This window comes from Wyeomyia smithii, chromosome 1 (genome assembly GCF_029784165.1).
Source record: "Wyeomyia smithii strain HCP4-BCI-WySm-NY-G18 chromosome 1, ASM2978416v1, whole genome shotgun sequence".
NCBI classification, from domain to species: Eukaryota; Metazoa; Arthropoda; class Insecta; order Diptera; family Culicidae; genus Wyeomyia; species Wyeomyia smithii.
In genome coordinates, this window is record NC_073694.1 from 197,172,893 (window position 1) to 197,188,816 (window position 15,924).

General features: G+C 40.6%; 2 protein-coding genes across 4 annotated transcripts; one reads left to right on the top strand and one right to left on the bottom strand.

Annotated features, from left to right (window-relative positions):
- Positions 1-774: 774 nt before the first annotated feature.
- Positions 775-13,361, top strand: LOC129723959 (ceramide kinase). 3 transcript variants are annotated; one of them, XM_055678492.1, is made up of 9 exons: positions 776-1,281; positions 1,647-1,931; positions 2,689-2,925; positions 2,989-3,198; positions 3,316-3,591; positions 3,658-4,035; positions 4,094-4,476; positions 11,818-11,862; positions 11,925-12,327. In XM_055678492.1, the coding sequence occupies exons 2-8, from the start codon at positions 1,820-1,822 to the stop codon at positions 11,860-11,862; spliced, it is 1,641 nt and encodes a 546-aa protein (XP_055534467.1). In that variant the 5' UTR covers positions 776-1,281; positions 1,647-1,819; the 3' UTR covers positions 11,925-12,327. The 3 variants fall into 3 exon arrangements, with proteins under 3 accessions (XP_055534459.1, XP_055534467.1, XP_055534449.1); XM_055678474.1 differs by lacking the exons at positions 11,818-11,862; positions 11,925-12,327 and adding exons at positions 12,335-12,591; positions 12,659-13,361 and having other exon boundaries at positions 780-1,281; XM_055678484.1 differs by having other exon boundaries at positions 775-1,281; positions 11,818-12,327.
- A 407-nt stretch (positions 13,362-13,768) lies between these two features.
- On the bottom strand, positions 13,769-15,394 carry LOC129723975 (ADP-ribosylation factor 2). Its single transcript, XM_055678505.1, has 3 exons — positions 15,226-15,394; positions 14,615-15,003; positions 13,769-14,270 (listed from the first exon to the last, which is right to left on the bottom strand). The coding sequence occupies exons 1-3, from the start codon at positions 15,290-15,292 to the stop codon at positions 14,184-14,186; spliced, it is 543 nt and encodes a 180-aa protein (XP_055534480.1). The 5' UTR covers positions 15,293-15,394; the 3' UTR covers positions 13,769-14,183.
- Between the last annotated feature and the right edge of the window lie 530 nt (positions 15,395-15,924).

The window sequence follows — 15,924 nt, forward strand, 5'->3', positions numbered from 1 at the left end:
TTATTTTGTCTTTCATCTCAGGTAAGAGAATTTTTTATGTAATGATAATTAGTAAGAGCTGGGAACAGAAACCGTTCATTGACAGAGCACTGAAAAGTTACCGGGATCGGCGCCGATTCAAAGCCCTTAGTCAACTCCCCGGCTGTACGAGCAACAGCTAAAGCTATTGAAAGTATGGATCGGCTGTGATGTAAGTTTAAATATAAGGTCAAATTAAAACTTAACTTCCAAATTATTTGTTTGTTTTTCAACTCTATACATGGATTAATCAGCCTATTTAGTATGCTTGAATAAAAATAATCTCTCTACTAATCTGCATATTTAGTTTGATTTAATTGGATGTAGAATATGATCCACCGATTTCTCGACCTATTTCATATGGTTCAGGTAATTCACCCTAAAATCACGCGATTTGGTTGGTTTTCGTCGACCGATTTCGTATACTGATCAATCGGTAAACCCTACAGACGGTGTTATGAACAGATACGCAAAGAGTGAGGTCGAAAACTCCAAGTGAACCGTCAAATCGAGGCTCCAAGTGTGCCATGTAAACAAACTCATGCGTGTTACTTTTCGTATAGAATGTGTGTTGCGATCAGTCAAATTTTTCGCTTCGCTTGAAACTGTAAATTGTGCTTTAAGGGTTACAAAAACCCGGCTAATCAAAGTTGTTACATTTCTTTTTAACTAACCCTAGAGTCCAAAACTTTTTATCGTTTTATTATTCTTTACTGTTATGTTATTCGTTCTTTGTGCTGCTTGCTCCACACGAGCAAGCCACGGCTGTTTTACATGTCGATGTCAGTTTTTGTCCAGTAGTCCGCTAGATGAGGTGTGTGGGGTGTATGTGCTATTAGTGGATTATTCTAAGCTCACTGTTCTCTTAGTCTCTTTAAGAAAAATGAAAGTTTAGTGCTGTAACTGGTGTTCTGGAAAATTATCTATCAATAGTTTTAATAGAGCAAAGTATGCGCAATGGATTTCTTTAACATCCAATAGTGCATATTAATACTTACGAACACGCATTTTCCCGTTCGTTCTATCGTGCTTATATCCGGGTTCTGATCTATGAAACAAATTTATCTTCAAGACACACACACTATAAAAGAAGAACAGACTACAAAGTTGAGAAGTCGCGAATTATGAACTACTTTACAAACTTGAGTGAAAATCAAAATTCAAACAGTCATGCGTGAATTGTTACGGATTTCGGAGTGTAATATGGAATTTCATTCTTGGTGAGAAATAAATCAATAGACATACTTACATGCATCAGTGAAGGTAACATCTGTGACATAATTCGTGTAAAATGATAACAGACTTGATTTTTATCGGTTTTTTTCAAATGACACAATTTGAATTACATTTCTATGCTGTGTATAACAATTGGTTGAAACAGAATGATGTGTCAACAATATTTTCAAAAAACTTTCTAATAAAATGATAAATTTTTAACAAAAATTGTATAAAATTTTCTTTAAATTTAAAACATGCAATATTGCTCCTAAACATTGAAAAATGAATTCAAAACCCATGCTTTAAAACACTTTCCAGACTATCTTCTATAGTGTTCTTTTGTGTTTAGTTGTATAGTCGAGTTCAATAACAAGCATCTCCGGTTGAGTTTCTCGTTTTATCTCATCTAGCGCACACTTGTTCGTGGACAGACATATAGCGAAAAAAAAAGCTAAGCATCCGTAATTGCCGCAATTAGCCGCTTACTCCAATCCAAGTCTGTCTGTATGCGAGCAAAAAGTTTCTAACGGGTGTGAAAATAAAAACGAGTACGAGTTTCGCTTTGCTTCAGCGCACAGAAGTCATGGACAAGCATAACGAAGTGCTGCTGAATACCTTCGTCATATCCAAGAAGAAATATCGAGTGTTCTACAATGCCGGCGCACTTGTGTGGGAAGCTGAAAACTCGAAAAAAGGTAAGTCCCATATATGCGTTAGTTATTGGTGATGCACTAGCTATGTACAACATAGTAAAAAAATACAGAAAATAAGTCTAAAGCAAATGTGGTGAAAACGCCAACAGGCAGAAGAATAATGACAGTCTGTACAAAATTCTTGAACTCAAACGGAAAACGCAATTTATTCTAAAAACAACTATAACTCTACTATAACCTGTTTTGTGTCGATCTAGAATCTAGGGAATCACTAACGCGAGTTTGCATGTGTTGAATAGTTGAAACGTACAAGCTTTTTTTGGGATATTATAACTATCACTGTATAGCAACAAATTAAGAGAGCTTCAAGTTCAAATAACCTAAACAAGTAAAAAGCAGGCGAAGGATACAATTGCACTTTTGCAGTGCGGATTGTTTTTTTCCGTTATTAGCATGTGTTCTTCATGAATTACTAGTGCAAGAAAACTAATCAAATGCGCAGGACATCAATTTGCAAATATTGATGAAAATGGTTATCAAATATCGTGTCTAAAAAGCAATGCATGCCAAAAAGTCATTTCAAGTATACAGAAATTAGTAGAAAGTAGGGAAAGCGCCAAAAACTGCATACTTCTGGGTTTTTAAATATCATAAATATTGTATTTTGAAATTGGATATTTAGATCGTTCAGCTATCTCTAAGTTGAGCTAACAGTCAGAATTACTTTCGCACATACATGCGCAAAAAATAAGCAGACGAATTAAATCGAATGTTTAATGCCCTATCTCATCCCCCGCAGGTAAAACCACGGTTCACATTGGCGATATCATATCTGCCCGGCTTTCTGCGACGGCGAGCGGTCGAATTTCCACCAAGCATGCAGCCACGAACATTCCCACCAACTATGGGACTACCTCCAGTACTCATGCACCGATAAACGAGAGTCTAGTTTTCGACCGGATTCCAGTTCTGCCTACTTCGGAGTCAACTACTACGAATGCCACGGTTAACACAGTGACAACGACAACCAGCAATGGTGAGCGATTATAGAAATACGGTTGGACTGATACTAATTTTTCTTTGTTTGATCACGTTTCAGTCAATTCCTATGATCTGCTCAACAACGACGCTTCTAGCGAAGAGAACATTATCAACGAAAGTAACGCCATTACTAATTATTTGATAATCAACTATGCGAGATTAGTTTCGCCACGTACATGCAAATGGAGAGTTCAGCAGCTGGTGCTGTTCAACAGCGAACAGCGGATTATCAGGCTCTGGTACAATCGGTTATCGGATGATATCAAAGGTCGGTGCATTCGTCTGTCTATGTGCTACGTTATCGATGTGCCCCCCTCATAGATTATTTTTGTCAATTTTATGGTGGGTTATTTTTTCCCCTAACTTTGTTTTCTTTATTTGTCAGATCAAAATCGACCAAAAAATTTGCTGATATTCCTCAATCCGTACGGGGGTAAACAAAAGGCATTTGCATTGTTCGAAAAATATGGCAAACCGCTCTTCAAATTGGCCCACGTCGACATCAATCTGATAATCACTCAGCGGGCTCAGCAAATATATGACATCATGACATCGCAAACGATTAATTTGAACTGTTACGATGGCATTGTGTGTTGCGGGGGCGATGGCACCTTTGCTGAACTCTTCAACGGGCTTGTCTACAGAACGATGATCGATTTGGGTAATATTAGGCCGACAATGAAGACGATGATCGTTTAATGAAGTACACAAAAAACTTATCTTTTAGGTTTGGATATTCGTAATCCGCCATATCTGCCGAAACCGAGCATTCCGATTGGAATTATACCAGCTGGCAGCACCGATACAGTCGCCTACTGCTTGAATGGAACTACGGACGTTAAGACCTCTATCATTCACATCATTCTTGGCCAATCGTACGGATTAGATGTATCCAGTGTATATCGAAAGCGTGACGTCGATTCCAATCCCAGTTTTGTTGGTCCGGCCAATACCAGTGGTTCGTCCGATGACGTTGGTGGTGCTACCGATCGACCCCAGTTGCTCAAGCTGTACGCTAGTGTGATATCGTATGGTTTTTTAGGAGATGTGACGAGCGATAGTGAGAACTATCGTTGGATGGGTCCTAAAAGATACGAATATTCAGGTTTGTACCTGCAGTAACTTTCTGTACGAATGTTACACTTGATTGATATGTTTTGTAGGTTTTAAAAAGTTCCTGAGAAATCGCGGCTACAAAGGCAGCGTTGGCGTTCTGTTGGAAAAAGAAACTGCGGATGGTGGCGCGTCCATGCGGAATAACCCAAACGACGGAGTTCGGTGTTTAGAGAACTGCCAGCGTTGCCAGCTTGCGGTGGCTAAAGTTATCAACCGTGATGAACTAGAGAGCGAAGAAAAAATTATCAACGGAAAGTTTCTTATGGTGAATGGTGCTAACATATCCTGTGCTTGCTCACGAAGCCCACAGGGCTTCAATCCGTACTGTCACTTGGGCGATGGCTATATCGATTTGATCTTAGTGCGGCACACGTCCTTCCTGAACAACATTCGGCTGCTGTTGGCAATGTCTTCCAAGAGCAAAAAGATTGTGAGTAATAATTACTGACTGTATTCCAGGAATCCGAATCTGTTACAAATTGGCACTGTTTATCAGATTTTGGGTTTGGACTTAATTCACACTTCCACAATTTACACACTTTTATTTCTTCAATCTGCATCATTAATATCTGATCACAATTGTCATGCTGAATTCTAAACAATTGTATGGTTCACAAGTTCAGAAAAGTAAATCACATAATATCGACCATTGACTTTACCGGGAATTTCTTACTGCTTTAAGGTGGAAGTGTGTTGAAGCCACAAATGGCCTACTTAGAGCCACCACGTGAACGACTTCGAATTTTCATGTGAAAACATATCCTTATGTTTTTTTATGGAGATGAAAACATAAGACAGTGTTTTCATAAGTGATAATGAAAATTCGTATTCAACCACGTGGTGGCTCCCATGTGGCTTCTACGACCTACAACCTTAAGAAATAAAATCTAACATGATATAAAAAATAGCTCAAAACAAATCAAAGTTTTTCGGGAAATCCGTGAGAAAAACATATATAAAAAAACAATAAGGGCATGATTCTATTTCATCAAAGCAGCCAGTTGTCCTTGACAGCAAAGCGAAAATTCTTTGTCCAACCTCGAATGGAAATAGAAGTTCTTAGTAAAAACCCTCGAGTTCATTCAAAGCTTTGGACATATCATTTTGGAGGCGAGTACCTCAAAAATCCACGAACATGGCAGGAGACAGAGTTGATCAGCAGCCGGGATCCGGGAAGTCAAGACATGATTCTCAAGCAACCTCAGCATCAAACCCCGGAGCAGATTTTGGAGTCTTTCTCATCGAATATCACCAAATTTGTCTTTGACGGAGTAACGTTCGATCACCCATTAGCACAGCCGCTATTTCAACTACATCTACAAGTTTGAAGACACAATAAAATCTTCAGACATCAAACGTCAACGTTCCGGACTGCAGTTAGTGGTATGCGAATCTGAAGATATTATCAGCCTTGACAGTGTTGAGCTTGTGAAGATTTTCATTTACAGAACCTAACACCGGACTCTGTGTCCGAACTATCTCGAGTGCTTCAATTTCGTCACCGGATTGAAAGCCACAAAATATGCGGATGTCCGGGCAAGACTACTTTCCATGCTAGAGAACGAGAAGCCTGAATCATCGAGCAGCAAATCAGCGGTTCGAAATCTACAGTTCTCGCCGTCAGAGACAGAGAGGGTGCACCGTATCAGCGAAGTTCGAAGCAAAAAGGTAAGAAACCGGAGTCACCAGGTTGGCAATGCGGCCAAATGCACTTCGTGAAGGACTGCTTTTTAACAACCACCTTTGCAAGGACTGCAACCGTATTGGCCACAAAGAAGAATACTGTTCCAAATAGCTCACAGCAAGTAAACTATAACAAGAAGCCAAAGAAGGGAAAATTCAGCGCGGAATCGAACAAATTTTTCATCGTCAATCAAGTTGAACACCGTGTAGAACGACGCAAGTTTGTCACCATGGAAATCAACGGCCAACTCGATTCAGCCAGCGGTATCTCAACGTGGACATTCCTGGAGTTGGTCCGTTTATCGACGACGTTATCATTTTCGGCAAAGACTGGAAGTCGCATGCAGAGTCCCTAGACTAACTGCTCCATCCACCGAAACGACATTAAATCCCAACTGCAGAAGGAGAAAACCATTTCCAGGCGCTTTGCGATGCCACCAGTAAGTTCAACGTACTACAGCAGGGGGGATGGCCAGCTGATCCGAAGCATGTAGCCGTAGATTTTGAGCCGTACTTCAATCGACGTGAATCTCGTAATCAACGATTGTATAATGTTTCAATAACGGATGATTGGTAAAATGTTCCGGCGACGGTTGCCCAATCAATTTCACTGTGGTCACCCAGGAATGAAGACAGTTACTCGGAGTTAGCGGGTAAGGCTCCAATCAAGACAGCACCGGAATCATGGCTCATCCCAGACATGGCGTGGTCGCGAATCCACAACGACTATGCTGAACTGGTCGATGGTTACTGTCTTGTGGTGGTCGTCAATCCATTCACTAGGTGGAGCTAACCAAATCGACGACAACCATAACAACCGATCAGACTCCTCAAGTAGATGTTTTCTACGGTTGGCGTTCCAATTGCAGTTTACCAGCTACAACTTCAAATAGTTCAGAGAGTCTTTGGGGATCCACCATATCCGGTTTCGCTGAACGTTCTGTGGATACTGGCAAGAGAAGCTTGAAAAAAAAATTGTTCGGGAAGAGAGTCTCTAGTAGAAGCCTTAGAGATGATGGAAAGACCAATGCAAACTATATCAGCGCTTCTGAAACCACCAATCAACAATCAACAACAAAGCAAACAGAAGGTTGACCCACAACCGAGAAGTTTCAAGCAGGTGATACTGTGCACGCCAATTCAAGAAGTTGGGTGCCTGGTGTCATTACCGAACGCATAGGAGAGGTCAACTACAATGTACTACTTGACGAAACTCGACAACCAATCCGTAGCAGAAGTGAACTTACTTTATTTTTACTTCATGGCGACAGATCGTTAAGATCTTAAGCCGAAGCCGAAGGTTTGGGGCTGCTACTCTCCAATCTCCCCATACTCCCGCTGCTCTAACATTCTCGTCGACAGCACACATCCAGCGCATGCGAGGTCTGCCTCGAAGTCGTCGGTCTGTATCCGGTTCTCTTCTAAATATTATCTTCGCCGGTCGCTCATCCGCCATCCGTGCTACATGGCCAGCCCACTGTAACCTGTCGTGTTTCATCAATTTGACAAGGGGCCATCCACATAGCACGTGGACAGCTTCGGGGGGGAGGGGGGGGGTTAGGCTAATGTCCACGGTCCATACATTTTTTTTAGAATTTATATGGGCAGTTGTCCACGGTGGGGTAAGGGGGGGGGGTCAAAATCATTAAAAATCTGTCCACGTGGTATGTGGATGGCCCCCAATACCAGCGTGTTTGTATACTTCGTACCCCATTCTCTAGTTTGCCTACAAGTATTGATCGCAGGATTCTACGTTCGAAGACCTCAAGCGCTCGTCGATCGGCTGCCTTCCACGTCCACGATTCATGTCCGTAAAGGCCTCCTCAACTGCTCTACGGTTAACACCAATTTTATCAATGTCGTCCGCGAAGCCCAGAAGCATGTGAGACTTAGTGATGATGGTGGCGCTCCTCCGCTCACCTGCCATTCGTATTGCACCTTCTATAGCTATGTTGACCAGTAAGTTCGAGAGCCCGTCACCTTGCCTCAGACCATCTAACGTTACAAACGCATCCGAAAATTTACCCGCTGTTCTGACGCATGATGTGAAACCGTCAAGCGTCGCACGTAAAAGTTTAATTAGTTTCGTTGGGAATGCATGTTCTAGTTTATTTGCCACAGCTCGTTGCGTTTCACTATGTCGTACGCCGCCTTAAAGTCAATAAACAGATGATGCGTCTGCAAGTTGTGTTCTCGAAAATTGTCGAAAATCTGTCTCAAGGTAAAAATCTGCTCCTTTGTAGATCGCCCCACTCGAAAACCGCATCCTCCAACAAAGGCTTCCTGCAACGGCCTCAGTCGCTGGAACAGGATACGGGTGAGAATTTTGTTAGCGGAATTGGGGAGGGTTATACATCGATAATTACTACAGTTGAGTCTATGTTTCTTCTTGTGGATAGGGCATATGAGTCCTTCCAACCTTACGAACTAGTTGTTCCTCAGACCACACCCTTGGGATAATCTGGTGAATTGCACTACACAGCCTCTCGTTCCCGACTTTAAAAAGTTCGGCCGGCAAGCCGTCCTTCCCAGCGGCTTTGTGGCTCTTCAACTCTTTGCAACCATTCTTTAGCTCGTCCAATGTTGATGGGTCCACAGCTTGTCCGTCCTTCTCAATTTCTATCCTGTTCCCCTCGTCGACTCTCCTACCTTCCTCACCGTTCAACACCACTTCAAAATGTTGCTTCCAACCTGGCCACCTGCGATTTATCGGTGATTAGGTTTTCCTCCCTATAATTGTACATGGCAGCCACTGGCACGATCTAGTTCCTGATTCCGTTGATCATTGTATAGAAGCTGTTTGTGTCGTGCCTGGTGAAGCTATTCTCTGCCTTCGCGAGGACGCGATCGTAGTGCTCACGTTTCTTACGGCGGTGGAGCCTCTTTACGGCAGCTCTTGCCTATCGGTATTTCTCCCGCATGTGACGCGTCACACGATTAGCTGCTACTAACGTGTTGGCGTAGGCTCGGTTCTTCTCTACCGTCACCTCTAGACACTCAGCATCGAACCACCCACTACGCTTGGTTTCCGTTGTCATGCCTATCACTTCTCGCGCTGTTTCGCAGACCGCAACATGGATGTGCTTCCACTCCTCTTTCAGGTCCACTCCAGCTGGTTGACCGATCCGTCTATCAACTTTCTGAGTATACTCTGCAGCAACTCCTTCCGCTGATAATCTCTGGATGTTCAGACGTATCTTCCACGCCGATCTCGATTTAAATACGTTGGACGACCGGGCGTGAATCTTGCCTACCACGAGATAGTGATCTGAGTCGATATTTGCTCCTCGAAAGGACCGCAAATCTATGACGTCTGAAAAGTGCCGGCCGTCGATCAGCATGTGGTCGATCTGGGAGCAGTCCTTCGGGGTGTCTCCAGATGTTCACTAACCTCAAGCCGTTGTCATTTTTGGTAAAGTGATGGCTTTCTCTATCAATAACGGAACGAAAAAACTTCTCTCGTCCGACTTGTGCGTTCGTATCTCCGATGACGAGCTTTATATCGTGTTATGAGCACTCTCCATACGTTTTTTCGAGGAGCTCACAGAACTCCTCCTTTACGTCATCGGTTTTATCGTTTGTCGGTGCGTACACGTTGATAAGGCTGTGATTGAAGAATCTGCCCTTGATCCTAAATACGCATAGACGGTCATTAATAGGCCCCACCAGATGACACGCTTCATTTGGTTTCCGACTAGCACGAAACCGACGCCCCGTTCCGCTCTGTCGCCGCCACTGTAGTAGATGTCAACCGCCCGAAATTCACGTTCCCGGTTTTAGTCCAACGCACCTCTTGTATGGCTGTTACCTCCACTTTTGCCAAGATGCCCGCGCGAGCTGGTTCGAGCCAAGTTTCCAATCGTTTTCCTTTTTCGTTTGCCTAGGTCTATAGCGATTGTTCCGATTCGTATCATCCACTGGATTGTTCGTAGTATGTTTATTTCAGCATGCTGCCTTACTAGGGCTGCGATGCCTAGTCTCGCGATGGGGCTGCCGTCTTGGGTGTAGCTGACGAGACACCGCATTTCATAGTTCAGCCGTCCGCTCCGGATCAGTCGCTGTTTGAACCGCCCTTAACCTGGGGAACAGACGCTCAGGCAAGCGATCCTGCACCAAATCATCACTTACTGTTTTTCTCGATGAATTTGAACTTCAACGTGAATCCAACGTAGTTAATGCGCAGATATCCTGGAAGCTCCTGCTTCTGAAGATATACCTGCTGGACATAAAGAATTCGAAGAAATTCCTCCGTTACCAGTAGAAGTTCTACTACTTGGCTGAAGGACAACAACCCCTCGATACTGCTGAACAGCTACCAAACGACGAAGAAAATAAGGTAGTTAAACGACGAAAAGTCAGAAGCCCTTAATCGACCCGGACAGCTCATTTCGCTGCGTTCCAGATTCCAATTGCTGGCAAATTTGATCTTTTTTTGTTCGACCTCAAATAGAAATAGATGTTCTTAGTGAAAAACCCTCGAGTTTATTTATGTCATTTAGGTCATGTCATTTTCAAGAATTTTGAAGTGCTGAAGTAACAGCAAGAAGCTGACTCAGAATAGTTTTTGGAAACGATTGAAACGTTTCCGTTATGAATCTCTTGCAGAACATGCTCCGGGAACATCCGCAATATTTCTCAATCGTGTTGAGTCTCGAACCCTGGCTTTGGTAATGGATTCCGTAACCACGGAGATAATGGATTTCGGTAGAACGAGGAGGAAACTATTTTTTTTTTAATTTTATTTTTGAGGGATTTTAACCGTGGTGGTCGTTCGTCCCTAAGGAAGCTAAGGAGAACCAAAAAAGAACTTTAGTAACTTAAGGCGCAAGATCTCGGAGAGATAACCATATCCCAATTGAGGCACTCCACGATACTTCGCAAATCGATGCTGATCGAACATTTCAGTTATCGCTGAGACTTTGTTCAGGTGTTCCTTTCCGCCTATCCAAACTTGGGATTGATGAGGTAAAAATTCTGTGTAAATGGTGTAAATGGTGTCTTCAGCAAAGTGCTTGGTAATGAAGTTGCGACTTAAAAAAACATCTGTGCCAAATGTTTCAAATTGTCACAAAATATCAAAAATCTCAAAAGGGACAAAAATATATTTTTTTCTTCACATTGAAAACAACAATGTTTACTACTATCTGTCTAAATTCGGTGCTGGTAAAATGAGAAAAGTAACAGTTAAAAGTTTCAAAAAAACTATTTTTTTATTTGTGCCAAAATGATTTGTTTGATTTATGTTATGTCTTCAGCAAACCTTTAGAAAGAACAGAGAGTTGTTTTTGAAGAAAAATAAGAGAATAATTATGAATTATTCTGAAAAATCTGATTTTTTTTACAAAAACTACACATTAGTAGTATTAAACATTGATGCTTGTTCGAACATGGTAGAATAAGAACTAGAAAAAAAAAGTTTTTGTAAACAACATTTTTTTTTCCAATGTTTTCACGGTGTATAAGTTTTTGGAAGGATAGACACAATACCGATCAAACAAACCGTTTAGACACTAAAAGTATTTTTTATCATTGACGCAGAAATAAATATTTTACTCATTAGTCAGAAAGACCTTTTGAAACAGCAGTCGTAAGTCTACGCGAAGAACTGATATCATAAAATAACCTTTTAATCAAAAGGGAACAACTGAACAATGATTCAGCGGAACCTGGAATGATCGATCAGCATTTATTTTCGAAGAAGCGTGGACGGCCTCAGGCGCGAGATAAACAGCGAAAACTGTCTCTGTTCAATCTCGCGTCTCCCGGTCCTCTAAAACTGGATTTACTTGATATAAAAAAATAAATTGGTTAACTTGTGAGTTCGTCTTAATTTTACAACCTTCCGATAGCTTTTATTAGCTTTCATCTAAAAACTTACATTTCCATTATTTCATCTTTTTGATAATAAAAATCAATACTTTAGTTTTTAGGCTTTTACCTAAAAACTTTCATTTCTTTGTTTTGTTTTGATGATAAAGATGAATACTGTTAAGAAGTTCCGATTACTCAACCCCGCTTTAGCTATTTATCCAGAATCATCTTCATTCAATCAAAGCTGATTTTGATGTTGACTTCTATCACTTTTTAGCCCAAAAACATAGGCTTTGATACCAGCTTACAATATAAAATATAGGTATGTTATCGAACAAATTAAAAAAGGAGAGCAAAAAACTAAGTAAAACAATTTGTTCGCAGTGCTCATCTCCGAATATCACACTTCACTCCATGCGATACACGCAAGGTCAAATCGTGGGTTTACTTGAGTTCAATTCATGCAAGAAATCAAAAGACACGATTTTGATTTTACATTTCCTTCCACATTCAATTCGTTTCCGTACAGTTACAACTTTTTGTATGCGTTTCATATTATCTATGCATGCCTTTTTATGCCGGTTCGATTGCATGCAGTGATGAATCTACATTAGTGTGGTTCAATTTTTGTCAGTCTCATAAAGTAGTGGAATCACACAAAGAAAGGCTGATATGTATGAAAATAGACTAAGGTTCTTTTTACCAAAAACAGTCATACGTAACTCTAATTTTTCTCTCCTATTTAATTCCGTTCTATCATTTCATTTTCTATCCTCGCAAAAAAAATCATAAAGAGTGATTTACCCTTCGTGGAGATTTACCGTACGAAGAAGTTCACTTTCCATGCACGTACGACGACAGCCTTGGACGAGGGTCTGCTTGGCCACGATAACAGCGCCATAGAGGAGGACTCCAATCAAACCGGAACGTCAAGCAGCCCCATAGGTGCGAATCACACTTCGCCTAGCAGTAGCACGACAGCATCAGGAAGGTGTCTGTCCCGATGGAACTGCGACGGTGAAATACTATCCGGCACGGACATTATTGTGGAGTGAGTAATTGGATTTCTCGTATTTGTCGTTTTGTGTGAGTTAAAACTGAATCTGTTTTGCTTACAGGTGCAATTGCCAGCTAATTAACGTATTTCGACGAGGAATATCCTGCAGTGATAGTAGTTCTAAGAATAATGATTCAAGCGTTTTAAACTGTTGCGGGCTGTGCAAGTAGTCGTTTAATTTTCATCCTAGGAGATTACCGTTTAATATTTTCTTTTCCTATTGTTTACTTCTATTAACATTTGGAGACAAAACCTGCCTGTGATTGGTATAAGATACAAAGCTGGACTCTTACCCTTCAAAGATTCGTGCTGTTAGTTGTACTGATAAAACGTAAAGGTACCTTAGTGCCCTATTAGGATGTAGTAAAACTGTAGTTTAATAATGCTTGCAGTTATTGCCACGGTAATTGTATACAAAAATAATATAATGTTTCTATCTGTTACTGAATTGCATTCCACAGAATAAGAACAAATGACAATTGGTTAGTAAGTTGGTCAATTTAACACTCATTATCGTGATAAAACAGACCTGCGTGGTGATAGTAGTATTATAAATGGGGACATCCTATGAGATTGAGGTATTACTGCTCTTAAGAGAACTTATCAGTATAATTATGAAACAGTTTTTTTCTGTAAATAGCAGATTGTGTTATTAAAACCGAAATTGTATTTGCATCTAGCATTTTATACTTTTAATAAAAAGGGATTTTATATTCTGTTGGATTATACTAAGGAATAAACTGACTTTTGATTATAGTGATTTACGGTATTTCTTTTCCATTAAGTCATTTCGTGCCGTTAAACGGTTCCCCTGCAGTTTCTATTCTCTTTAGGCTTTTTTATAAAAGACGAGTCGGGTAATTCGACCCGACTTCGAATTAGGGAAGTCGAGTGAATTTTGACTGAGTTACGAATCAATAAGTAGTCGAGTCAGTCGAGCTATTTAACTGAAATTCTTCAACATTTGTCAGTTGTGTAAAATGATTCTCGACTTGCCTTATGTAATAGGGCCCATAATATTGCATAGATTACTATTTTATTTATTTAGTTAATACCGTCGTCTGACTTTGACTTGATTCAAAGAATCAACGTAACTAATCAATAAAAATAACACAAACTAAACAAGAAAAGAATATTTTTCTTCGTTTAAATATAAAATGAGAACACAGTATAGTTTTATTAATTTATTTATACAGTAAAATACTTGCTTAAATTTACAAATCATTATGTCGAATTGCCTGTTTCACTACCTTCATATACATCCCAATTGTATTACCTCTAGTCTGTCTCTGCCGACGAAAATGAAAATCATAATTAACTGCCTCATTCTCTGTTGAATTCGCAGCAAAATGACAAGCAATTTGCACTTTGATCATATCTACTTTTTTTAGCACAATAAATGTTCAACCGAATCACGGAGAATGTCGTTTGCTTTATTTTTTACCATTCATTCGTTAGACATAGGATATAAAATGTGTTGTTGAATGTGGAGAGATAAACGAACAACTAGCTGCTTACACGTTCTAACTAATCCGCCAGCGTTGTTGTTTATTGTTTAGATAGTTGTTGCTTCACTCGGTAGCCCATCATTTCTTGGCGAGCTCATTAGATAGCCAGTCTAGGCCTTCGTATAGTCCGTGTCCCTGTGTGGCGCACGTTGCCTGGATGTACCACTAAAAAGACGAGGCAAAAGTTTTTATATCAGCCAGTAACTATTGCAAAGTTAGCGGGGATTCGTAGCCAACTAATGGTACGTGGTATACAGGACAATGACATTATTTGTGTCTCAAGATCTATTGAGCGGCACTAATTTTAATAAAATAATGATTAACACTCAAAAACGGATCAGGTAACATCCTTCGTAAATTTGAAAATGAAGCAAATAAGATTAGTTTCAAAAATTATTGTTTGGATGATGTGGTCGCGAAACATAAAGGCTTGTATGTATTAATCTGTTTGATTAGCTTTTGCCATGTGATGTTTACGAGATAACTAAAGCAGACTTTTTTACACGTACCTGCCGGTTTCTCAATTGGTTCAGGTGCAATTTATCGGTTAATTCCGCCGCGGTCATCGCATTCGGTAGGTCCTGCTTGTTTGCAAACACCAGCAGAACGGCATCCCGCAGTTCATCTTCCTGCAGCATACTTTGCAGTTCTTTTTCCGCCTCCACGATTCGCTCGCGATCGTTCGAATCGACCACAAAAATCAGTCCCTGAGTGTTTTGAAAGTAGTGACGCCACAGTGGACGGATTTTATCCTGGCCACCCACGTCCCAGACGGTGAAGCAAATGTTCTTGTACTCCACCGTTTCCACGTTGAAACCAATGGTAGGAATGGTCGTCACGACTTCGCCAAGCTTTAGCTTGTAGAGGATTGTTGTTTTACCAGCCGCATCCAAACCGACTGCAAAAGAGAAACAATTAGTGGTGCATTCGAACAATCTACGCATTTCCACATTTTTTTCGAAAGCACTATAAGAATGTTACATTAATTGATAGGAGGAATAGTTAGTCTTGTGACGTCATCTATATGTGTGCCGAAAACCGATATTGCAAAGAAACTGTTTTTCCACTATCAAACTGCTCATTTTGTTTACACACGATCAGAAAATCTTGAAAGACTCACCCATTAATATTCTCATTTGTTTTTTGCCAAAAAGCCTAGTCAAAACGCTTGAAATTGTAAGACCCATCCTGAATATTCTACTTCTGCTTACGAATCAGCTTAAACGGGATGACAACTAATTCCATCAGCAACGCAACGACCGTCAATCTTCTCCAGGTTGGGCTCAATCAGTCATCACTTACACGTCAAAAGCAAACCACTCAATTTAGCTGCAAAATATTGGATTGCAATGAAATTAGGGGCAAGACAGATTTATATATCGCGAAATATGTTTTTATTTACTTACGAATTTACTTTTCAATTCAGTTGAAACTCGACATTTGTTTATTGGATACAGACTTGGCCGCCAACTATTAGTAAGTATATAGTACAATTGCGCACACTTAGATTTTATTGCCGAGAACTCAACAGCTGATAAATTCAGCGAACTGTTTTACAAGTTTTCGGTAGAATTTGCATAAACTTCGGCAGGCGAGATGTTATTACTTGCTGGTTCACGGTGAATCGATATATTTGCTGAATGTTCGTCGAAATATATTGCTGATATTTGTTAAAAAGTTCGCCGAGCTCGATCAGCTGTTGGGAAGTTTGCCGAGATGAATTAAGTGTGTGGACTTACGCTGCTTCCTAACAAACAATTCTGTTGCGTAATGACTTATTGAGCTCGAAACCGTCAGAACAAATGCATTTAATTAACAT